General features: G+C 42.3%; 1 protein-coding gene across 6 annotated transcripts in view; it reads right to left on the bottom strand.

Moving 5' to 3' along the window:
- Window positions 1-25740, bottom strand: part of KIF16B (kinesin family member 16B) — a 289905-nt gene that overhangs the window by 198804 nt on the left and 65361 nt on the right. For all 6 annotated transcript variants that reach the window (XM_078444288.2, XM_078444289.2, XM_060611715.3 and 3 more), the window contains 2 exons: window positions 25352-25417; window positions 22310-22369 (listed from right to left, as the gene is read on the bottom strand). In XM_078444288.2, coding sequence (XP_078300414.2) covers window positions 22310-22369; window positions 25352-25417 — 126 coding nt within the window. The remainder of the gene's footprint in view (window positions 1-22309; window positions 22370-25351; window positions 25418-25740) is intronic.

Below are 25740 nucleotides of genomic sequence, written 5' to 3'. Positions count from 1 at the left end.
TCAGTCAGTTAAGCGTTCAACTCTTGGTTTCTGCTCAGGTCATGATCTTACAGTTCTTAAGTTCAAGCTCCGCACTGAGCCACGCTCTCAGCATGGAATGCCAAGAGGAACCTTCTAGGGATGCTCTCTCTCCCTCTCTCTCACTCTCTGCCCCTCATCTGCTCATTCTCTCTTTCAAAATAAACTTAATTTTTTTTTAAAAAAAGAACACATTAAGTTTAAAGTGAGCAGCCCCCTCCTTATAATCATCTTAGAGCCACAGAGCACATGAGTATATTAAAGGCTCTTCCAACTTTTTGTTTAACCCAGTATTTCCAAGACTTAATTGAACAAGGATTTTTTTTTCCTCTCTCAAGGAACCACATTAATACTGGAATAATCTGTCAACAAACATTTCCTGAGTGTCTTCTTTGTGTCAAGAACTCAACTAAGGACTAGAGGTAGAATCCAAGGAGGATGCATGTTAAACACATCATTGCAGATGATTACCCAAATATCAGTACACTGCGAAGGAGATACACAGGGCTTGGAGAACACACTTTGGGAAATACTGGAATGGTAGGAGGACGCTGGACTGTGAATGAGAAAATGATCTTCTAACCTAGACTCAGACACTGACTCCCCATGTAATCCTGAAGACCACTCAGCAAGGAAAGATCATGTTCAGGCTTCAGATGCTCCCAACTATGACATGAAAAGGTTGAATAAGATCAGTTCTAAGGCTCCATCCATTTTGAATATTCTATGTCATTAATTCAATGTGAAATGAGAGAAATGAATAAGAAATTTCAATATACTTCTTAGACACTTCAAAAGACATACTGATGGCTCAGATAATGAAACTAAACTGGAAAAATGTCTTCAGAATATATGTTCAGAATTTAAATTAGCTCTGAGTATTTTTCCTGAAGCAATAATAAAGCAGCAAGAGCTTTGAAGGGGAAATTATATCCACCATGGTCTGACCTATGTTCTTTCTCCAGCCTTGGCACCTCCATCCTCCTAGACCCTTGTTCCAAGCTCTCTCAGCTTCCCCCAAAACTTCAGAGTAATGGGTTCTTCTAAGCTCAAGCCATCAGAAAGCCTTTACCACCGCAGCCCAAGACTCCCAACATCAACCCAGTTCTATGGTTGGCTTCAAGGTCAGCTCTCCTCTGAGCCCCTCCTAACATCCTCACTACTGTCTTACAGAAGGTGTGGCCTGTTGACCAAGGCCTCCTTGGCACCTCCACCAATCCTCAGACTGATTTCTGGCCAGCCTGGTCACCTACTGGCTGTGCAACAAGCTTCTTGTTTTTCTTTACTCCAGCCTCCATTTCCTCCAGCAGATTAATGAATACCCATACAGCAGGGCTGTTATGAGATCCCAGTGAATTACTACATGTAAGATGATTTGGGCAGTGCCTGGCACACAGTGAGTGCTTGTGGTCAAGACCGCCTCTGCTTTCCCTCTCTTCAGTGTGAACAAAAAGTCAGTTTGGGTAGGAATGGCAATGTGCCCAGCTGGAAAACCATTTCCTGGCCTTCCTTGCGGCCAGAAGGGGCCATGTGGCATAACTCTACAATGAGATATAAGCAGGGTTGTTGAGGAGGGCTTAAAAGAGGGGTAAATTCAGCTAACATATGCCCCACCGTTCTTCCCTGTTCCTCCTAAGTCTCAGATGTGATTACATAGCTGCAGAACTGGCCTCAAAACCACAAGGGAAAGACCAAGAGAATGACACAGACCTCTCAGCTCTGACAGCCGTGAACCACTAATCACGTAGCTAGCCTCGCTCTACAATTCCCATCCAGGAAGGGAAAAGGGACAACCCTTAACTGGCTTACGGGACCCTTTCTCGGGTTCCTGCTACGTGCATCCAAACGCATCCCCGATGCAGTTAACTCTTTCTTATAAACGCAGCACCTACAACTACTCATTTCATCACTTCTTTACATTTTGGTTTCCTCGCCACAAAAAAAGTCTTATTCATGTTCACGCAGCACCTCCTACCAAGCAGGTGCTGTAAAATGGTAAATGAATAAATGAAGTGACAGTAATAGCCATTATCTTTTGACACCAGTCCTTTTGTAAGAGAAAAAACTTGTTTTTCTTCTTCCCTCCCTAACAAAACGGAATATACTTTAGATTATTTAGCATTTAACAATGTGCCCACAGAGTGCCTGAAACTGAAGGCCTTTATTTAACAAGCTCTTAACGTGAGAACGTTATTTGCCAAGCACTACTTTCAATGCTTTCACGAACAACTCATTTAATCCTCACAACGACCCAATGAGACAGGTATGGCTATCTCCATTTCACAGAGGAGGGAGCTGAGGCACAGAAAGGTTAAAGAAGCCACCCAAGGTCACGCAGACAGCAACGGAGCTGGGTGGGATTGGGTTTCAAGCAGTTGGGTTCCAGGGTGTGCGTTCTTGCATCCTTAATTGTTACTAATTGAACAAGGAAGAGACTGGGAGAAAATCCAATCTGCCTATCTATGAAGGTTTTTAGCTTCACAAACCAGCAGAAACCAAGGAGGAGTACTCTCCATCCACTATACTGAAAAGCCAAGGGAGCAGGTATTACCAAATGTACAATTGGTAATGCAAAGAGAAGACAAGGAATGATATATTTTAATCCTCCTCAGAATTTCGGGGGTTGAAACCAAGGAAAATGTGAGGTGAAAGAAGAAATGACATAACGAGAAATTTTTGTAAGTGACAAATACAAGCAAAGGACAAATAAAGCTTTCGAGTGGCAAGCTAATCGAAATGACCACCTAGACCCAGATTAACATGGTACATGTATCCAGGTATTCTGCTCCTGCAGCAATTTTAGAAAAACTATTTTAAAACTGAGAAAACAATCTCCAGAAACCTGATGGCACATTTCATCTTTTCTCAGCAATTCTCGAGTTAGCCACAAGATACTAGTTATACTAAATTCTTCACAATTTATCTCTCACACAGATTCGGCATCCAGAAATCGGTGACCAAGCCCAAGTCCACTTAGCAGTACCTGTCATGTCCTTTCAGACAACTTCACTACCAAGGACCCTGGAATTAAACAGGCAGACAGCCGGCTTTTCCTATCTGCAGTGACATCAAGTGGTAAGAAATTGAAAAGCACCCTGCGGCACAACATTTCTTTCAATTATCACATTAACTGCGTATTATAAAATTGGAATGTGTATAACTCTAAAATAGATCTTTTTTCATAATTAGAAATGCCAGTTGTCAATTATCTTCCAATCCAAAATTTAAAATATATTCTAAGATTAACCCATTGAGAAAATACACTCGTTTGGCTGAGGTAAAGAAATCATTTTGTTCTCCAATTTTTTGTTTGTTTTAAACACAAACATATCTTTATTTACTAACAGCAGACTGGAATGTTAGGAGATTCTGCAGACATTAAAAGACTTCCTGTTAAATTGAACCAAAAAGCACTCTGGCTTAATATAACAATAAATATAAGCCATTTATTCAAAACCAACTTTCAAAAATCTCTGAAGAATAATTTAAATGCAGATGAGGCCCATTATAGAATGGCTTGCTGATTTAAATATGCCATGGGCTAAATCTTGTCTCCAAATTTTACATATTAAAATTATATTCTAAAAGATGCAGGCTAGCTATATTCTCTTCATCAAAGTAAAGTACCATTTTTGTACTAAGAATCTAGGTGTCTGGAAACCATTTTAAAAGGTAAGTAAAGAATAATCAAAGAGCACTGAATTATGAGTACGAAAATAGGAGCTTGCCCTGGTTCTACCTCTAGAACTCTGAGGCCAAATCATTTAATTTCTCTTGGTTTCAATTTCCATTTAAAAAAAAAAGGCTAGGACAAGAGAAGAGTTTCACCTAGGTTCTCACCTGGGCTCCTTGTTCTACATCCCATGTTCTATGAACAGAATAATCTTTAAGGTCTCGTTCAGAATCTTGTTTTAATTACTTAAACCACACATAATGACACAGCACTTTGAAGAAGACAGTGCTACTGGGGAAAAGAAAGGAGATATGAACAGAAATCAGTGTGGAGCATAAAAGATTTCGTTAAGGGGTGGCTCAGTCGGTTAAGCGTCCAACCTTGGGTTTCAGCTCAGATGATGATCTCACAGCTTTACGGGTTCACACCCCACGTTGGGCTCTGCGCTGACAACATGGAGCCTGCTTGAGATTTTCTCCCTCTCTTGCTGCCCCTCCCCAATTCGTGCTGTCTCTCTCAAGATAAAAAAATAAAAAAAAAGATTTAAGATGATTCCCGACCTAGATCAAAGACACATGAAACTGCATCTACTATGACCTTGTACTTTCTCAACCATAAGTACTATCTAAAGCCTTTTAATAATGATCTTCAGAAATCAATGTAATTCAAGTGGGCTTTGTTGCTCAACCACGATAGTCATGAACGTTCTGGTTAAGCAAAATACTGTCACCAGAATAAAGTTAGGTTCTTTACCTAGTTTAGTGGGAATGCTCATTGAAAATGTTTTCTAAGATGAGGAAAGAGATATAATTAATTTAAAATGTGCCTAGAATTTTTTGCTACAATTATGGTTATTTCTATCACTTTGCACAAAGAATGTTGACCTGGCTAAAATAACAGCTACTGTTCCCAATAGCTAAAGAGAGATGGGGGGAAGGGGATGTCCAGTGGAGAAGTGGTTATACTCAACAAGCAAGAAGGAAGGAAATGAGGCAAGCTGAACCCCAAAGACCCACCCGATTTAGGCTGGCTCCAGACCACTGCACTGGTATGCCCCAGGTATCTCAGAAGGTCCCCCTCAAGCATTTGTGAGGATCTGGTGACAGAGTGACAGCTCTGTTAGGTGACTAGCGAGTCTATGCGTAAACAAAGTGAGGTGAGCTGGAGAAGGCTGGAGGAGCGTCCCGTGGCCGAGGATACCAAACACTAGGGCAGCTCACATAATGACAGAGTCTGAGATGAAGTTATCTGGAAAATAAGTCTAATTAAAAATAATGGGAAGTTTTTTAAAACCATCAGGAAATGCCGCGTAGAACCAGTTTGAAAGACCCAATGAAAATGGCTCCAGTGGGGAAAAAAAAGACAGAAGACTGCAAATGTTGGTGAGGAGGGAGAGCACCTGGGCCTCTCACAGAAGGTGAGGGTATAAATAGTACAACTACTTGGAAAACCTACTTTCAGCATCTGCTAAAGCTGGACATATACCTGCTCTAGGACCCACCAATTCTCCTAGGCATACACCCAACAGAGATATCTTACATTCACCAAAAGACATGTTCGAGAAGGTTCGAAACAGCACTATTTCTAACAGCCCAAACCAGGAAACAACCTAAATTCAGAGGGTAGAGTGAATAAACAAATTGTGACATAGCCACGCTTATGCAATAATTAAAATACAACTATGTGCAAAATTATAGATAGGTCTTACAAACATAATGTTGAAAAGTGAATCCAGTTACCAAATACATACATACATACATACATACATACATACATTCTGTATGATTCCATACGTATAAAGTTTAAATGAAGGATAAACAAAGCTATGCTCCTAGAAGTAAAGCTAGACATCTCCTTGGACGGAGCGCTGACCGGAAGGGGGCATGGCAGGGACTTGGAGGCGCTGACAACATTGCCTCTTCACCTGATTGCAGGTTATGTCTGTTTGGTCTGTGAAAATCCATCAAGCAGCAAACTTATGATTTGTGTGACATTATATATGTATGTGATGCATCAATGCCCACACTAAGACAGGCCACAAGGGTACGTTCAAAAAAGAAGAGTAGTCCCCACCTACCTCCCCAAAACATCCAGAAGCAAGGGACTAAAAGCAAGCCCTCGCTGAAGACCCCTGAAGAAAGAGAAACAGGAAAGGATTCCCACACCCAAGAGGCGAGGCCCACAGGGATAATGACATGCAGCCTCCTGAGAAAGAACCTAAGTCCTTGTCGAATAAAAGGAAAGCTTAGAGCTCATCTAGACCAGACCGTGCCATTTATGGCAGAAAAACATGAGACCAAGAGAAAGGGGGTATATTTGGTTCAAGTCACCCAATTAGTGAGGGGCAAATCCAAGTACCAAAACCAGGTCACCTCAGTTAGTAAGACTTAAATAATTATCAAATAGTCAAAATATTTCAAAAGTCTGAATTATGGGACCACCCAGAATGGGAAAGAACCCCAGAGAGGATAAGGCCTTTGTCCATTTCATTCACATGAGAGTCACAGCGAAGAGGCGATGGGATGCACACACCCACAGAAAGGGGACCTCAGAGGGAGGGAGAGAGTAAGAGTAGGGTCTTAGAGGAACCTGGAGCGCAGCGCCCAAAGAGGAACTACGCCAAATCACCACTTGACCACTATGTTGCTTTTCTTCATATGCAGCACTCAAAATGACAGTACACTTGACCCTTGAACAACACAGGCTTAAACTGTGTGTCTCCACTTGTATACAGACGGTTTCCAATAAATACAGTACAATACTGTAAAAGTAGCCTCTTTCCTTATTTTTAATAACATTTTCTTTTCTCTAGCCTGCTTCATTGTAAAAATACATTCTATAATACATAAAACAGACAAAACACGTGCTAATCAACTGTTCATTTAATCGGTAAGGCTTCCAGTCAACAGTTGGCTATGAGTAGTTAAGTTTTGGGGAAGTCAAACTTCATGCACACTTCTGGCTGTGCAGGCACCCCAATGCCTACATTGTTCAACAGGGCAACTATCACACGTCAGGATGAAAAAATACCGGTACCCAGGGAAATAACCGTGACTCTCTGCTTAAGAAAAAGACTGACTAGTCTTACCCATGGTGCCTGGGTAGCTCAGTCAGTTGAGCGTCCAACTTCGGCTCAGGCCGTGATCTTGAGATTCGTGGGTTCGAGCCCCGCATCGGGCTCCGTGCTGACAGCTCAGAGCCTGGAGCCCCCTTCAGATTCTGTGTCTCCCTCTCTCTCTGCCCCTCCCTGGCTCACACTCTCTCAAAAATAAGTAAATGTTAAAAAAAAAAAAAAAGAAAGAAAGAAAGAAAAAGACTATAGAAAGGGGCCAAGGCAAAAGAGATGAGTAAGCCCAACCTTGGTGGAAAAAAAAAAAAAAAAAAAACCAGAATCATTATTAAAGAAAGAGCATTTCCAAACACAGAAGAAACCCTGAGCCGTTACTGCAGAGAAAGCAAATCTTGTCTTGACATTTACAGAGATAACAGAGCAGCTGGTACTTAAACAGTGGCCATCATCTATTTTGGTTTTTAAAACACTGAAGAACAACCAAACTCAGGGCAAATATGGGGTCACTTTCTAAAACCACTTTTTTCATCAATCTTTATAATATGAAAAAGCACAAAGACCAGGGTTAGGGGGAAGACCAAACAAAAGCCAGTGCATGTGAATATGAAACAAACTGAGGTCAGTTTCAAATGATCAAGAACTGGGCAGTAGAGTCACGAGCCCAGACCTCAAGACAGGGTTCAAATTCAGATCTCCTCCTCCTTAACTGTGTACCCTCTGGGCCTCAGTTTCCTTGTCTGTAAATTGAAAAAATATACATATGGGGCACCTGGGTGGCTCAGTGAGCTAAGCATCCAACTTCAGCTCAGGTCATGATCTCATGGTTTGTGATTTCGGGCCCTGCATTGGACTCTGTGCTAACAGCTCGGAGCCTAGAGCCTGCTTTGGATTCTGTGTCTCCTCCTCTCTCTTACCCTCCCCTACTCATGCTCTCTCTCTCACACAAAAATAAATAATAAACTTAAAAATTTTTTTAAAGAAAACAAATATGCCATCCTCACGAGACTACTGAATGGAACAAATTAATACATATGACATTTGGGGCGCCTGGGTGGCTCAGTCGGTTAAGCGGCCGACTTCGGCTCAGGTCATGATCTCGCGGTCCGTGGGTTCAAGCCCCGCATCGGGCTCTGTGCTGACAGCTCAGAGCCTGGAGCCTGTTTCAGATTCTGTGTCTCCCTCTTTCTCTGACCCTCCCCTGTTCATGCTCTCTCTCTGTCTCAAAAATAAATAAATGTTAAAAAAAAAAAAAAAAAAGTACATATGACATTTAAAACTGTGGCATGCATGTGGCTCCTGAAAAGAGCCTTAAAATGTGGCTAATGCCGTGGGAAAACTGAACTCATCATTTTCATTTAATTTATTGGTTTAAATTCTTAAACTACACTCAGTTGATTTATTGGAAAACTTTTAAATATGTTTGGAACACAGTTAATATGAGAATCTATTTTTCAACTATAAATTTTATAAAATCAATATACTGATCAAGTGTATCTTATATAAATTAGCATCTGAATGGAGATACACTGTAAATGTAAAATTCATGCATGTCAAAGACTCATTAACAAAAGAGCATAAAATATTTCAGTAATAATTTTTATATTGATTATATGTCAAAGTGGTAATTTTTATATAGTAGTCTAAATAAGTGTACTGTTAAAATTAATGTAAGCTATATATTTTTATTTCTTTAATGTGGTCATTAGAAAATTTTAAATCCCTACTATGTGGTTTGCATTACATTTCTATTACATATTGGTGACTTAGAATTAACACCTAACACATAGTAAAGAAAGTGTGCAATAAATATTATCTACTATTACTCTTATTAATATTAAATTGCTGGGTGCAAAGTGATTTGGGGGCAAGGGGAGAGGGCTAAGGTTCCCAAAACAATTAAAATACATCTCTACCTCTGGACCCCACAATCTAGCAAAGGAAAACCAGACTGTCCACAACAGCTTTCTAGGACACAAATTATTAAATATCTGGCTGTGAAAAAAGAAGACTTACAGGAAAAAAAAAAAATCCACAGAGTGTATTAAAAACCTTTGAAATTCTTTCTACAAAGCTAGAGACATCAGAATTAATTTGTGTTAATCACCCAATTAAACTAAACCCAGATGAAAACAGGAAAAAAAAAAAAAAAACACATTACACAAAGAACCCACATAGACTGAAGGCAAACATCTGCTGTTTGTGGATGAGTGGTTCTGCTCCTGCTGGGTCCAGACCTGATCCGCCAGGACACGGGGTCTGGCCTTGGTCCCTGGGCCTCACCCAGAATGAGAGCCAGCTGGGCGAGGAACAGGGGATGTTTGGGTCAAGGATTCGAAGGTCATAAAGAATGGGCAGACACACGGAAGAGGCAGGCAAGTCGGGACCAACTCTTACCAAGATGAGAGCCAGGAAAAGGGGGCCTGGTGAAAGGATGCACCCGACAAAACAGGTTCAAGAATGTTCACAGAAGCACTAGTCCTAATAACCAAAAGGCTGGACATAATCGCACAAACGGAGATAGTCACTGGGAGAATGGATAAAAAGAGTGTGGTAGAGTTGCATAATAAAGAAGAAACTCCTGCTAGACACAGCATGGATGAATCTTACAGGCAACACACTGCAGTAAAGAAGCCAAACACAGAAACCGAACATACCGCATGAATCTGTGCGTATGAAACTCAAGAAGAGGTGACCCTTCCCTGTGTAACAAGCGTCACAACGGGGACGGCCTCTGCAAGAGGGAGGCAGGAAACATCTGGCTGAGGAGGGCAAGAGGGAGCCCCTGGGGAGTAGGAAATTTCTCTATCTTGACCTGGGTGTGGGTTACATGGTGCATACACAGCTCAAAACTGATGAGCTGTCCACTCTAGACGTGCGCTTTTTTACACATGTTCACTGAGTGGCACGCTTCGGATCTGCACACTTTGTGTACACTGAACCTAAATTCAAAAAATAAACACTAATGTTTTTCAAAGTCCTGTGAATAAATCACTCCATTTTATGCAAAGTAATCTATTCAGTTGAAATTTCTTTCCAAATGGCATCGCACAATGGCTCCAAATGCTTGCATGAGTGCCCAGTGTGGGGATCACAAAACACTGCAGGAAGTTATGTGTCCCATTTCTTTCCAGAAGCCCACACCCATGCGATAACACATCAAGATGTGCTCTAAGGGGTGATCTTCCATATGAGTCCCTGCTCTTGTGAGAAGGCACTGGGCACCTGTTCAAAGGAGAGAGTTTAGGGTGCCATCTCCCACAGTTCTCCATCCTGGAGTCTGAAGAACCCACAAAATGATCTTTGCAAAAGGTCCACAAGGGATTCTGAGTGGAAACCATTTGTACATGGAAAAGCAACTTCTGTGACATGCAGCAAACTGACATTTAAGTTGTTCTGGGTGAGAAACTGGACTTTGCAACTTGAAGAAGTGCTGTAGCAAGTTCTGTTGCTGATCTCAGCCCTATCTGCTAAGAATGCCAGGGTAATCGTCACTGTAACGGCAAGGACAAGAAAGGCTTATGTATATAACACATTAATATAGAGTGTACTGGATCCGGAGGAAAATGACCACCTTTAGTGATGCCTGTGTTGTTAGATCCTTTCAAGGGGAAACCACAGCTATTTGAAACTAACTCCTGTCATCTCTGAGACACAGACAGCTTGCTGGGGAAAGCTGTTTCTGGCTGGCAAAGCTGGTGCTATAAAGTGTATTACATGACATATTAGAAACGTATAGCTGTTTCCACCCCCTGCAAGTAACAGAATATCCTGGTAATAAATATCTACATGCCACCTAGGTCCATGTTTCTTTTTCAGTAGAGATGCCCACTTGCTAATTACACTGTCTTACAGATACATACTTCTTAAAACCATCACTTTTGCTAAAAAGAAAAAAACACAAAAACCTTGGGGCTCTGCTGCCTGGAGTTAAGAGAAACTGCTGTCATCCTTAAATAATGCAAAGGCAAAATCAAGCAGGATGCTAAGGAAAAGTAATCTCCTAAAACCTGCTGTTGTGTTACAAATGGAGGGGCAAATCCAGCACACCGCTCATAGTAACTGTTGCTAGGTAGACTGGGCTGGGAAACATCACGCTAAAGGGGTCAATTGGAAATTAAGCTAAATTCAAAACTACATATGAAAAGCTGGAGAGGAGAACACACCCACACCGAGGGTTCATTTGAAATAACGTGATCAATCAAAGGGAGAAGAGGAAAATGCATTTCAACACACGGAATTCACTGTGTGCCATCTTTCAATTCTAAGACCAAAAAGACAGGTTTCTCTCCTATGACATATTCACACCACAGTACAGATACTCAGCGGGCCCTTTCACATAATTTTTCAGCTGAATATAGGACTTCTGAGTCATAAAGAAAGTATTCGAAAACATTTTCTACTAAGAAATAAAAGCATGTTTCAAAAACTTGCACCTCCTGTTCGCAATGAAGATACTTCACACTCCAGTAAGTGACCAGGTTCTATGTCTGTGAAAAACGTGGTGGCATCACTAAGATTCACCCTCTCCCCCCACTACACAGTGCACAGCATCTGTGGCCAATGGTCTTGACCTCACCGCAGCTCCAAAGGTGGGCCCTGGTTCATCTCAACTCATCAGCTCATCTCAACATCATCAACTCAACGCCTTTCCTTGATTTGGACAACCCAAGCCAAGGCCAGTCAGCACACGGTATCTCCTCGGCCCCAACAACTGGTTTAGAAATGCACCAATCTGTACAAAGCTCGGAATTCTGCCAGGCACTCTGAAACCCAGACACTTTGGTACGGTAGGTAGATATAAAAGTAACTGCTGCTCTCGCTTTGCCATTCCAAGAACAGAACACACGAAGATGAAGTCAATACAACAAAAAGGCAAAACCAAGAAGAATCCCAGAGAACCAGAGCCCTGATTAAACCATGCTTAAATCCCATGCTACCTCCACACCATTACTCTTCTCTGAGCTTAAGCAAGTTTGGAATTGGATTTTCTGTTACTTGAAATAAACAAACATAAAATGCTATACCATACAGTATCTTAGAATTAATGCCACATTGGAGCATGAAATTATATACTTTTGAAAGCTTCTATATACATAATTTTTTTTCTGCCCAATTGGCAAGATACACACTACTTACTGGCAACCCAGTTTTATGTAAAAGAGGATGGACTCCCAGAAAACCAAACAAAAAACAGTTAACATTACTGTAATGCCTACAGCGCTAACTATGTGCTGGATGCCACACTAAAAATCCTACATGTGCTCATCTGTCACTTTATGTGACAGGTACAACTCTTGTCTGCATCTTGTGGTGAGGTTTTGAGAAACAGAGAGGTCAATGGGACCCAGGTCAGAAGGGTGTACAGGCAGAGTTCTCTAGGTGAGGCAGGCAAGAGTCATCTCCTCACTCCACGCCCACCCCCCGCCCCTAGCACACCTTCCTCTCAAACTCACAACTGCTAGAACTCATCCAAGGTGAGTTAGATGTGCTCTGGGGTGACACAAACAATAAACGGATCTGTACCATGAAATGGTCGCTTTTTAAGACTCCCCGCCAATGAAACCAAGTGCCTACACTTTAGCACACCCAGTGAGTTCAGGTGTACATAAAGCATACTTTCATATGACCAGGCAATCTTTTCCTCCCTGACCGTGGCAATAAATATGCAGTAAGAGCCCGTCAACGCACATGCCTCGCTGCAAAAGATCAGAAGGAAAATCCCCTATGTATTCAAAATAATTTATCGCATGGTTCCAACATTAACAGTGTGCATTTGACATATTTCTGAGCCTTTTGCTCCAGAAACGTTACTCAAAAGTAAGAACCAACATACACTCGCATTGCCTTTATTTACGAGCAGTTCCTTCAGGCTGAAAACTGCGGCAGAAAATATGGGAGCCCTGGCATTATTAACAATATCAGAGCTGGTTCTGTAAATCGCCCGCTTAGCCTCTGACCCCGCCAAGTTCTTCAGGCAACCTCCAGTGCTGTAGTGTTGACAGTGGTCCCCCCAATTCATTATTGAGTCCAAGTTTTAGAGAACAATAACTTTATTACTCTGCCCTTCGTCAAAAAGCAGTTGCAAAGAGCAAAACTTTAGAAAAGGGAGAACACACCGTTTGATGGAAATTAACAGCCAGTGTCAACTTTCATGAGAAGTTGACAAATTAACAACTACATACTATGTCAAGTGCAATCACATCATTTTTCTCTTGCTTCAAATCAAGAAAGAGCCAATGAGATAGTATGTGTGAATGCACTAAAAAAGAGAAAGGGCTTTGCACATGGGGCTTTGTAGATGACTTCTGTTCAAACAGACACAAAGTCATCCACATTAGTCTGCAGATTAAAGTGAGGAAACAAAGAAGTTCTTATGACACTCTCTCAATTCATCTATATTGCAACCCCTATCCCAAATCCTCTCTCTTTTCCGTACCGTCCTCTATGGAAAGACAAGAAAACGCACTCACACACAAAAACGCAGCTGCAAATCACTGAGGCTGGTTGGTAAGGCAACGGGTCACAGAGAATAGAGAAAAAGATTCTTGTGGTCAGTTGTTTTGCAAAAATGGAAGAAATCACTGCTCACCCTGTACCCATGCCATTGGGTAACTCCCTCACACCTCACCCTGGTTTTCGCCGTATGAGTAGCTCTGGCCAAGGAGACATTATCCAATGAAGTACAAGTGAGGGCTGAAAAATGCTTGGACACTGGGGTTCATCCTCCCTCAAGACCACCATATAAATGAGCCCGAGGATTAGAGACACATGACCAGATCATCCACAGTGGACACCAAGCCAACCACCACCCATGTGAGTGAAGCCATTCTGGACCGTCCTGGGAATCCGCTGAGCCAGCCTATACCACAAAATCATGGGAAATAGTAAGTCTGTTAAAACCACTAGGCTTAAGGGCAGAATGTTATGCACCAAAAATCTTCAAATGTGTCCTGAAACATTCTCAGAAATGGGAGAACACAGTTAATTGAGTTCAACCGTTATTTGCTGAACACTTCCTACTTTTAAAAAATTAGTACATAAAGCACTAGAATTTATGAGATACAAAAGCTAGTGATCATGTTCCCTGACCTCAAGGAGTTTACCACCTAACAGAAAGAATGGTGGGCATAATTGATTAACTCATTCGTAAACAACTTTTCTAGTAATGTGCCCCATAGGGGCCTTTCTAGCTGTCCATTCAGTGCTCAGACCTGCTCTGAACAGCAAACAAAACCAGAGCTGTACCCTCATGGAGTTTCCACCCTAATGGATGTCAACTTTAAAAAGGCTTTCTATGCCTCTGGGGCTTTTCAAAGCGCTATACAGACAGAGATTTTAATGCGCTTAGTATAAGTTATCTTTTTAAGTATATTTAATTAATAAAATACCAGAACTGAAAAAGTAAGACATGTAGTTTACATAATCTGAGACCTCAAATATCAAACAGTCAGAGGAGTGGACTATATTGTTGTGTTAATAAATCTATTTTTAAAGGAGAAGAGAAGAGGACCAGGTTATGGAATGTTTACAAAAGAATGTCCAATTTGGGGGAAAAGCCTTCTAGCACTAGGATGCAATGATCTCTATGAGGGCAGGGATTTTTTTGCTTTGTTCATGAGGTATACCCAGTGCCTCAAACTATGTCTGATACAGAAGATGCTCTCAATAAACATACATTTAATGAATGAGGGAGGGTGAGAGAAGATGGACAGGAATGGATGAATGGACGAATGGGTGGTGGGTAGATGGACAGGAGGGATACAATGAGGGAAGCTGGGGAGGCCACTAGAGGGAGAATATTTTTTAATTCAGTGTAACACTAGCAATTTCTTTATCAACATAGGCAGCAGTCCTATTTTATTAGGATATCGGTATGCCAACAAAAAACAAAAACAAAAAGCTTACCACCTTTTATCCCTTCTTTACCAAAAAGTTTTCAAAAGTTTGAAAATAAAGTTTTTAAAACTCATAAAAAAAATGAAACTCACAAGGCAGTTACTGAGATCGTAAAGGCATGACCTGCACGTGGGCAGCATGAATGAGCAGGTGCTGAGCTGGGCTCACTCTCTTTTCACAATGAAAACCAAAGGGGAAAGAGCACTGACTTCTAAAATTCCCACTGCAGGGGCGCCTGGGTGGCTCATTCGGTTAAGCGGCCGACTTCGGCTCAGGTCACGATCTCGCGGTCTGTGAGTTCGAGCCCCACGTCGGGCTCTGTGCTGACGGTCAGAGCCTGGAGCCTGTTTCGGATTCTGTGTCTCCCTCTCTCTGACCCTCCCCCGTTCATGCTCTGTCTCTCTCTGTCTCAAAAATAAATAAACGTTAAAAAAAAAAAAAAAAAATTTAAAATTCCCACTGCAGCCAATCTCTGCTTGAATGGATACTTGAAAATTCAATGTATTATCTTCACGTAGCCAAATGAGCTCTAGAGACAACAGTCTGTATTTTTATATGCTACTACAAACTATAAACAATATGTGAGACTGTCGTAGGTCAGAATTTTGAACCATCAAATGCCCACACAGTTGCTAATAAGGAAGGTGACCCGTGGTTGAAAAGAGCTGTCTCCTCCTTAATCCAAAATCTGGGCAAAATCGATGTCCATAAATAAAATTCTATCCTAGAGCTACTACCCCCAGGTTCAGTTCTTGTACCAAGAAGAGGTCAAGATTAACTGCATCTAAAGGAGGCAAAGGCCACAAAAAGTGTCATCTCTCCCATGATTTCTTTGTAGGTTTTCTGGAAACCAGAGGATTCAGTGCCCTGGGCAGCAGAAATCCAAAGGCCTGCCACACGTCTGCTGAGCAACGGCCCCAGTTATTAGGGCTGTTTCCAAACTCATTACCCTCCCCAGTACACGTTTGCTCCACGAAATGGAAAACAGCAGACAGCCCAGGCAAAAAAAAAAAAATCTTTTATAGGTTGCCATAATCTTCCAGAGACAAAAGTTCAGTTGACTGATTCTATCATAAAACAGAAATAAGTTGGTTTAAAGTAGGCCTATCCATGAAACTTAAGCTCAGAAAATCTTAAACCAAGGATTCTAATTTCATTTTACTCTATTTCTTATTACTCAAAACGTTCTGAAAAAGTAAAACATTTTCTTCCATCAAAGTGTTAGCCAGCCCTGCCATACTCTTGCTCTTCTCTTCCTCAGGGATGGAAAATTAAGACCCAGCACAATTTAAACTTAAATCATTTGCATATGGATCCCACTGTCACATAGATTCAAATATGCTTCATCCTCCAAATTCAACAAACATTGTTTACTGTGTGTAAGGAACAAAATAAAACAAAACAAAACAAAAAACTCCATGGGGCGCCTGGGAGGCTCAGTTGATAAAGCGGCTGACTCTTGATTTCAGCTCAGGTTGTGATCTCACAGTTGATGGGTTCGAGCCCTGAGTCAGGCTCTGCACTGATGGCATGGAACCTGCTTGGGATTCTCGCTCTCCCTCCCTCTCTGCCCCTCCCCCATTCACTTGTTCTCTCTCTCTCAAAAATAAATAAACATTAAAAAAAAATTTTTTTAAGAAAAAAATCCGTACGATTAATGTCTGGGGTGGGGGTGGGGGTGGGGGGGATAAAAACACAAAAAAACAACTTTCATGGAACTTATATAAGTAGCTCACTTATCAAGGACAAGTCTCTCCAACTAAGCAGCCCGCTTCCTCCCCGACCTACACTTGTGCCAAGCCACAGTCAGACGTTCTGTGCAGGACAATAAAACACAAAAGCAAGTCAGACGCTGAGTAATCGAAGAATATGCTTTCAGTAAGGAGCAGACCCTAGTTTTTTAAAAAATGAGAAGAGTAGCCAAGGCTGGAGGGATGCAAACAGAGAGCCCCCTCGGGGCCGCAGGCCGAACTTCACTATTAGGCTCTGGACAGACCTCGCAGAGTAGCGCTCCCTTCTGCCACACCATCTGTCAGACACTTGAGAGCTCAATGTGCAGTCCAAACTGACTGTGCTTTATCTCGAAGCACAGAACTCAAGGAGTTATTTGGAAGTCAGATAACACCTTTGAGCATTTTTTTTTTCATCCATTTATAAAACGCTGGAACAGAGAAACCAAAACGGGTACAGAGCAGACGCACCAAAGAGGTATGTGAAGGGGTCGGGTGAGGGGGAAGAAAGTGGGAATGGACAAAGCATTCGGGGACTCATTACTTGAAAAAATTCATCAACAATAAAACATACGGGATTTATAAAAAGCCACGCCAAAAGGCCCCCAGGAGGCGCATCAAGTAGCCACGTTATAAACCACTTCAAACAGTAAGCAGTCAGCACAATATGGAAGCTATGCAAAAAGGGAACGATACACCAAGGCCTCAGGAATGCATTGATCCCAAGGCTTGTAGATGCTGGATTTATCACAACAGTAAGTTCCAAGACCCAAGAGAGTTATCACGGTTTAGCACAAATTCAGCCAGGATGAAAAACACACCGGGGCAGTATTCGAAGAGACTAGAAAGATCAAAAAGAGAAGAGTCAACCCAGATTCTCAGGAGCCGGCACAGCAGGTCAAGAGACTGAGATGTGGGACTGACTCTGCTATCAGACCAGGTTGAACCATGGAACAGAAGCTGCTTCAGTGCTTACACCCCAGGGGCTTTAAAACAGAGAATTGGTTATTTGGCTGAAGGAGGAGCTGGGAAGCCACTGGGGATGGTAAGGCCACCCAGAAACTGACCCCAGCAGGAACCAGCATCACCCCTGGGCAGGAGGGACACAGGGGCAAGGCCAGGGCTGGGCCACATGAATGCTACAAGAAGCCTGAGGGGGAGACGTCTGCTTTCTCGCTCCAATCTCCAGGGGAGTCCCCCAGGAGCCTGAGAAAGGGTAGTCCCCCCATGACCCAAGACAGGGCCGGAGAAGTAGGGAAAGGGATCCGACGGCAAAAAAGCCCAAGACTGCTCCCCACCTTTCCTCAAACTGTATGGTGCAGACCTGCCACCCAGGCACCTTAGATTCTGACTTAGCTCATCTGCAGTGGAGCCTGAGGGCTAGCGATGCAGATGGTGCTGGTCCAGGAGCCCCAGTCTGGCGAATATCTAACTGATTCAAATGAAGGGCTGGACCATAATCCAAAGGAACACAGCCACATTCCTTCTAAGGATAAAAACACACCCTCAGGTATAAGCTTTTCAAAGAAGAACGAGGAACATAAGGCACAGGTAGGAATAAGACCAGTGCCTGCACAACACTCCGTGTTACTTCTTCCCCCAGACCATCAGATTTGTATGCTTCAAGGTTATGGCTGAATTGGGTCCCCCTAAAATTCAGCTACTGAAGTCCTCATCCGCAGTACCTCAGAACGGAACTGTATTTGGAGACGGGGCCTTTATGTAATGACACTAAAATGAAGCAGTTAGGGTGTAATATGACTGACATCCTCGTAAAAAGAGAAGACTGGGACACACACAGTATGAGCACCCGTACAGGCAGGCACACTGAGAAAAGACCACATGAGGACACACGCCAAGGAGAGAGGCCTCGGGAGGAACCAGCCCTGCCGTCACCTTCATCCTGGACTTGAGGCCTCCAGAGCTGTGAGCAGATAAAGTTCTGCTGTTTAAGCCCCCTGGTCTGTGATATGTCGTATGACAGCCTAGAGAGTTAATATAAAAGTCTTGGTTCGGGTTTTTGCTTCTTGATACTATAATGAGGTTAAGTTTTCGCTGCTTGCCTGCCCAGTGAGAGGCAGAGTTCCAGAAGCTGGCTTACAGAATAATTTTTACAGAATAATATTACAGAATAATAGGACAGTCCTAACCCAGACGCTGCTCCTATTTAGGGGGAGAAACCAAGGCCACCAACCTCAGATGATGATGGATGCTGTGACAGAGGCAAAGCCAAATGCTCTAAAGGCCCAAGGAGAACAAAATCATTCCAACTGGGAGGTGGGGTGGAAGTGTGAGCAGGGACAGAGTTTCCACAGGGATTCTGATGGGTCCAGAAAGCGGAAACATCTGGAATGCTGGAGCAACACAGGCAAAGGCCAAGAGTCACCAAGAGACCCGATGCGCAGGTGTGCGGGGACCAGCAAGACGTCTGGCAGGGCAGGTGCGATGGCGGGGGCCCAGGGGCAGGGAGAATTGTCAAAGTAAACAGAGAACTGAGGAGCTCACTGCCTCTGGGAGCCTGGACTCTAATTTGCAGAAAATGAAGATTAATGAAATAAGGAAGGCAGGTTAAGGGCAAGGGAGTGGATATACAGAGCCCATTGTGAAGGACAGTAAAACTCTCTTTACCTAACTGCCTAAGAACAGCCTCCTCAAGATTAACATACTTTCTACCTTCATTAGCCACTTCCAAAAGAACTCTTAGAACTTTATTATCTCTTCCCCTGTTAACCTGGATCTAGGGAACAGGTTGCCATCCACCATGATATCCAAGCTAGGAACCAGGGTATGTGATGGTTGTGGGTAAGTGTCACGACCCAGTGAGTCAGAAAGAGAACTGAAGCCTGAGATCCAAGTTCTGCAGATTGAAGCCTGAGGCTCCGTCACTGCCACCGCGGTGCCACCAGCCTGGCTGCAAACAGCCATCACCCTTTGTCAGAGCATGAATCTGGCCAGCAGCCTTCTGCTCTCCCTCCACCCCCACTCAGGAGGACCTTGGATCCCTCATCCAGAGCAAGGGAAGCCACAGGCCAAATGAAAAGAAAGGAACAAAGTTACTCCTTGGCTTGTGAGTATCCAGGATCCCAGCCTCTAGTGATTTCCAGGGAAATTAAGGAACTTCCAAGCATAATTCACATGAATCTGACTTTAAGAGACCTTTGCCTTGTACACTGACTGAGAGTCCCACCCCTGCAGGAGAGGGGGCTCTCATTTACTCCCAGAGCACCTCCACGTGGCATATGCCGATGAACTAATCTCGGGTCTCATCACTGACTGAGGAGATGCAAGCATACAGCACCGGCATCTCAACGCCGACAAAAACCAATGTGACGCCTGACGAGATGGGTTATGCCCCTCTCCCTAGTCCTCTCTTCAAGCAATAGCCATGTGGCTCCTCTGAAACCACTCGTCGATAAACTGGGACAAGAAAAAGAAACAAGGCAGACAGGCGTGGCACCAACAAACACTGAATCAGCCCTGGTCTCTCCCTTTATCCCCTGGATGTTATAACTCTCATCTGCCTGTTCCCCAAAGGACTCTCCTTGGATGTTCAGTATTGGGGTTTGGAAAGGATGATAACAGGGAAACTGGCAGAGTCAACAGTTGGGTCTTGACAATGAACATAATCCTGGGAACCTACTGGTTCACTGGGCCTGTCTCTACAAAATGTGCAAATTCAGTATAAGAGCAAGTTCCCACAGTTCAGCACAGGCATGTGCAGACTGAACTACTTATCTGAAAGCACGTTTGCATTTACACCCTGGCACCGCCTTATTGTGAGTAAAATATCCTTCTTTCCCCTTTGCTTTTTAGTTCAGTCAAGTGACTTGCTTTGGTCAATGTGATGCTAGCGAGCGCGGCGCAAGCAGAAGCCTGAAACACACCTGCACGACTCGGCATGCCTGCCTATACCTTGGCCAAGACCATGAGAAGAGCACGCCCCAGAAAACCAGCCGGTCCAAGAGGATGAGGGACATGTGGGGCAGACCCAGAACCCACCCACAGCCTGGAGCCAAGCCCAGCCAACTCCCAGCCAACCCCCAGCCAACCTGCACACGCATGAGAGAAAACGTGGTTTTACGCCACTGGGTTGGGGTGGGTTCTCTGCAGCATTATTAGAGCAATAGCTGATAAAGAACGGGCCGACAATAGAAATAGGAGAAAGGATTACACAGATTACCGCACAGATACAAACTCATCAAATAACACTCATTTTCCTCATCAATTTCCAAAGAATGCTTTCAAAAACAGCATTTGAGTACCTGTCTTCTTTCCTTCACCTCAGCCCTCAGGCACCGTCTTCCAATAAGAGAGGAAGACTGCCCTAAAACAGCAAATATAAGCAGAAAATGACTACAGATTTAAAACACAAATACCAGCAGAGAAATCTAAAATGGGCTTGCAAGAGCAAGAGACAGGAAAAATTTGAAATATCATTAGCCTTTCTCATAATCTTTGACACCTAGCACACAACACATTTCCATTCTTCTCATCTGAATAGTTATAAAAAAATAAAAATAAAGATTTATGAATAATAGAATTGGAATTGGAGGAGAACTTAGCCTCAGGGCCCAAAAATCACCTCCAATTCCAATTCTATTAGAGCTGATGCAGCTACAGGATGAAAACTACCCATGTCTTGGGGGTGCTTGCTCCACACCTGACTATGGTACTTGCAAATGCAAGTGAGGTCTTTTGCTTAGTTTCCTGAACAAAAATCTATTGACATGGGAAATGCTGAAGAAGTACTTCAAAATAATGACACTATCATCAGAATCAGGAGGCTCCCCTCCAGAAACCCTTACCTTCTGTAACGGGAAACATCATCTCTCAGACCATCACAACCCACCCCCACTGAGAAGCACAGCTCAACCTCCCACCTTGTGAGAAAGTCTTTTTAAGCCTCAAAGCAGGCCAAGCTGCCTAAATGGCACGTGGAGAACTTTACAGCGTATGCTGCTGACCTCTTTCAGAGCTGTCAGGCACAGAACTACATGGCTGACCCAGGCCTTCAAGAGTTTGCCCCCATGAAACGGTTAAGTGGGTGCCCCATTTTTCATATATAGGGTAGGGTTCTGCCAAGACATGCAGCTAAACCTGATCTCTCCAGCCTCACCTACGGTACAGGACATTTCATTCTTTCCAGAATACTTTGTCTGAATAGGCCTCAAAAACAAACCCAGGATTCAGTGGTCTCTGAATCCCCCTCCCTCACGTGTGAAGTCAGACACTATCAAAGCTTATATTCCGGTCCGAACCTCAAATGTCGTTGAGGTACTGACCCTTAATAGAAGACTCAGGTTTTCTGCCAACTCGGCAAAAGCCGGAAACACGAAGAAGCATGTATTTTGAAGCACAGAAAATGAAAATTGGAGGCCACTGGTGACATCCTTTCACAATTAGCATCGCCAAACATGCAGACCATCTCTGTCTAGCCCTTGAGACACACACAAAAAAACTCCAATAGGAAATTACTAGTTTCGTAATCTGAAATCTAGCCATGCTATGCACACACATTCTACAATACTGACACAAGACTTTTCTATCCGCCCCCCCCCCCATTTAACCTATCACTTTTACATTGGGTTTAACAAAAGCAGGAAAGTAAAGTGGATGCCCTTGAATACTAAGTGGAGTTTAATATGTGCTGAATCAAAAATGGAAAAACTCCAGCAAGTAAAAACAAACACCTTACATATCAGCAACCCCTCTGCATGTGAAAATACACACCTTTAATGTCTCATAGCTCTATTTCCTATTTCCATTTCTTCAAAATTAAACCAGAACCCAAGTCCCCCAAAAGTCATTGGTCTTACCTTAAGCAAAGCATGTAGTAGCCATATATGAGGTAGAAGGCAAAAAAAAAGTTTTATCTATTTAAGCCAAGATAGTAAGATTAAGGCACCATATTATAGTCCTTACTTTCAAAATATTTTGGGTTTCATTCCACTTATTTGTCCATTCCTTGGTCAATTCTTGAACCTAAAAGGAAAAGTACACATGTGTGATTGCTTCATTATCCATTATTGTGGTTTTCTTCTACAAAGTTTCTAAACTCTTATAGCTTATGGAAGGATGTACGATATATATCTTTAATTACATAGTAATTCTGATCCCTGAAAGAACTATTACCAAATATAAATCAAATAAGCTGATCTCATTCTACAACCTACATTGTAGCAAAGGAAAGAACAGGAAAAAAAAATTGTCAAGTTGCCTAGAGTTTTACAACAGTCTTTTTCATGGTATACTTAAGTAAAAGCTGCTTCCTTGGATATTAACTAAAAATTACAAGTTCAAGAATGGGAATGTCCCATTAAGTGGGTTAATTTTTCCCGATTATACACTAGGTCCTAAAAAAATAGTGATTTGCTTTTCTTTCTAATTAGATGGGGTGATTAAATCACCTTGGATGCTGCAGTTTTCTTTAAGAGATAATCTGCTGCTTTAGCTAATTAATAGGACTTATAAATCTCATTCTATCTTAAAAAAGAAAAAAGGTAGCTCTTTAACTCTTTTAGTAAAAGCAAAAATCTTTTGATAAAAATCAGCTTCTTTCCAGTCTGCTGTAACCTAGGGGAGAAAATATCCCCCCAATTGTTGAACACAGCACAGTTGGAAACCACTCCTCAAATCTAATAAAAATTATTTTGCTAGTTCCATAAAACTTTGTAAATGGTCCTAGTAAGTAATTCATTAAGAAGCAAACAGTGATATTAGATTGAGAGGTAGGAAAAAAAAAATGTGTCCTGTAAAAAGGAATATCCCTGAAGCTAAAACAGAGTGACTCCCCAGGGACGGGGTAGGATTGGACAGATGACACTCGTCCTTTCAAAGCCTTCCTCCTTCCCTACTTTAGCAGTTCTGCCACTTCTCCACTCCCATCCCATCTGAACGTACCGCTCTTGCAGCTGAGACATTAGCTTATTTAACCAGGCCGAAGTGCATGCCGGGAATACACCTGCTTGCACTCTCACTGCCAACAGCAAGACACCCCCCACACGCCACTGAGTATATAGCAACTGGAGGAGGTGCTCATGTCAGACACCTCCCCGACAGAAAGCCTTTGTTACTGACAAGTGGGGAAACTGAAGGGACGGCTTACCGGAGAGGAAAACCAAACCACACCTAACCCACCTATACTCAATTGTTCGGCAGTCATTCATTTTACTCCACTTACCCCAAATAGGGCTGACTAAGTTAAAAGAATACCGCTTCATTTTCACTAGCTATTAAAATCAAAATCAATCATCTTCTTGGTTAAAACCAAATAAATGAAAGAAACAGGACCGACCCTCTCTAGTTTTGCTTTTTGTGTGTTTTTAACGGTTTGCAAAGACTGTCCTGAGCTGTCTGGAACTGCACATTCACTCCAGTCTTTCATCTCATCCCTTGAGTGATGGCAACTTCAGGCTCTAATGATGGCAGTTAAAGCCACCTGGCTATCAGGGTGTGTTTTGGAAAAGCTTTCAGAGAGGCAATGTTCCGAGAGGGAATGTTCTGCCTTTTCTCCCTACAGAAGAAGGAAGGACTGGTATATTGAATTTACCAGTTTATAATCATCGGTTCACAGATTCTCACTGGCAATTTATCGGACAAACACGGCATTCAATAATAAATGCTTCTGCATTTCACCAACAGGTGTGTTCTTCCTGAAGAAATGACAAGCCAATCAATCCTTTTCCAATTCAATCAAATAATTCTAGCTTTAAACAAATTGTTAAGTATGCCTTGGGTTTATTTTACTATGGATTTTAAAGCAAATAATCTTCATTTACAAAATAGACCAATGTGTGATACCACCTCTAGCAAATGACCAGGTGATAAGATTTATAGCTAAACAGACAGCAAACGATTGTAAAAGGTCAGCAGAAAACTAGATTAAAACTTAGAAATTGTTATGAACGAGATACGTAGTCATTTCTGTCACAGCATGTGTAATGCATTCAAATTAAGATGTTTATTGCTTTCTATTAACTTGCTAGGTATTCCTGAAAACTATTATTAAGAAACAATATAAGACTATATCCATTTCAAAGCACTCAAAATTAGAATTTGAAGCACTAAAATACAAAATTTCATCAGAAAAATAGCGAGTAAGAAACTAATGTTTTTACTCATGCTATTATCAGCAAATTCATCAGCATAATTACCCAGGGAAGTGTCAACAAGTTCCTAACTACAAGCCAATTTATATTTTCAGTATTGTGTACTCTTCAAAGAGCTTTACCAATAGAATCCAATTTTCTTTCTCAATCTGCTGTAACCATTCAGCACAGTGAACAAAAATCCAACCCAAAAAATGTTCTCAGTGCCTGTTTTTCTTTCACAGACGACTTTTTTTAAAAAACAAAAATAGTACAGAACCAGGTCAGCCATGAAACTGGCTTTCAGAAAGAGCCAGCATACCAGCACTCAACGTCAGCCCACGACATCTCCAGAGCCACTCTCTTTCTGGTCACTCACTGCCACTCCCTCTCCCTGCTTCAGCTGTCCCTAGCTTAAGGGAAACTAAGCATCCACGTGGAGTATTCAGAGATTCCCCCAGTGCTGCACTTCCCATTGGAAACAAAGTAAAAGGATGACAAAAAGACTAAACGGTGGTCATTCTTCAGCTACGGTTAAGCTGTGGGGACCACCGCTGTCTCATAAATGTTGAACATGGCCTCCCTCGACTCGGGGCTCCTGTGTGCTCTGAAGTACCGAGCAGCCTCCCGGCCTGCATGTGAATTTCAGTTGCAGTAACCATCATGTACCAGACAAATCCCATTTAATAAGTCACAGAGGACACGATGAGATACACCAAGAGTCAACCATCGTGCTTCTTTAAAAATGGGGTGAGGCAGAGGGAGGGTTCAGTGAAATGAAGAAGGAAAATGAGTTTAAACAGCAAGTATTAAAAACCGTGCACTTAAAATAACAGTGAAAAGATTTTTAAAGAATAACGAGTCAGGTATCACTTACTCTTGCTTCATTCTGCTGAAGTTTTTCCTCCATACTTAAGGCTGTGGGGGAGTCTAGGAGGGCAATCTACAATTTAAGCCATAAAAGAGAAAAGTAATTAGTAAACAGCAATAATCTACAGGAAGGATTTGTCCATGATTAATAAATTATCAAAAAGAGCCAAATAACTATTAAGCAAAGGTGAAAAGTACTGTCCCACAACCACCCCAAAAGTGTCAGTCATCACTGAGTCTTTAATCAATGGGGTACATATCTCGTAATATTCAAAACCATAGCATCCTAGCAAACCCACATTTGCAATACAAATCAGTAAAGCAAAGGAAAAAGACAAACATGTTACATACTGACATTTTACCAAAATCAAACACGGTCTAAATCCCTAAATCTGA

The sequence above is a fragment of the Panthera onca genome, chromosome A3 (assembly GCF_046562875.1).
Source record: "Panthera onca isolate mPanOnc1 chromosome A3, mPanOnc1 haplotype 2, whole genome shotgun sequence".
Classification (NCBI taxonomy): Eukaryota; Metazoa; Chordata; class Mammalia; order Carnivora; family Felidae; genus Panthera; species Panthera onca.
The sequence above is the reverse complement of the archived record's forward strand: the minus strand, read 5'-3'. Positions and strand labels throughout refer to the sequence as shown.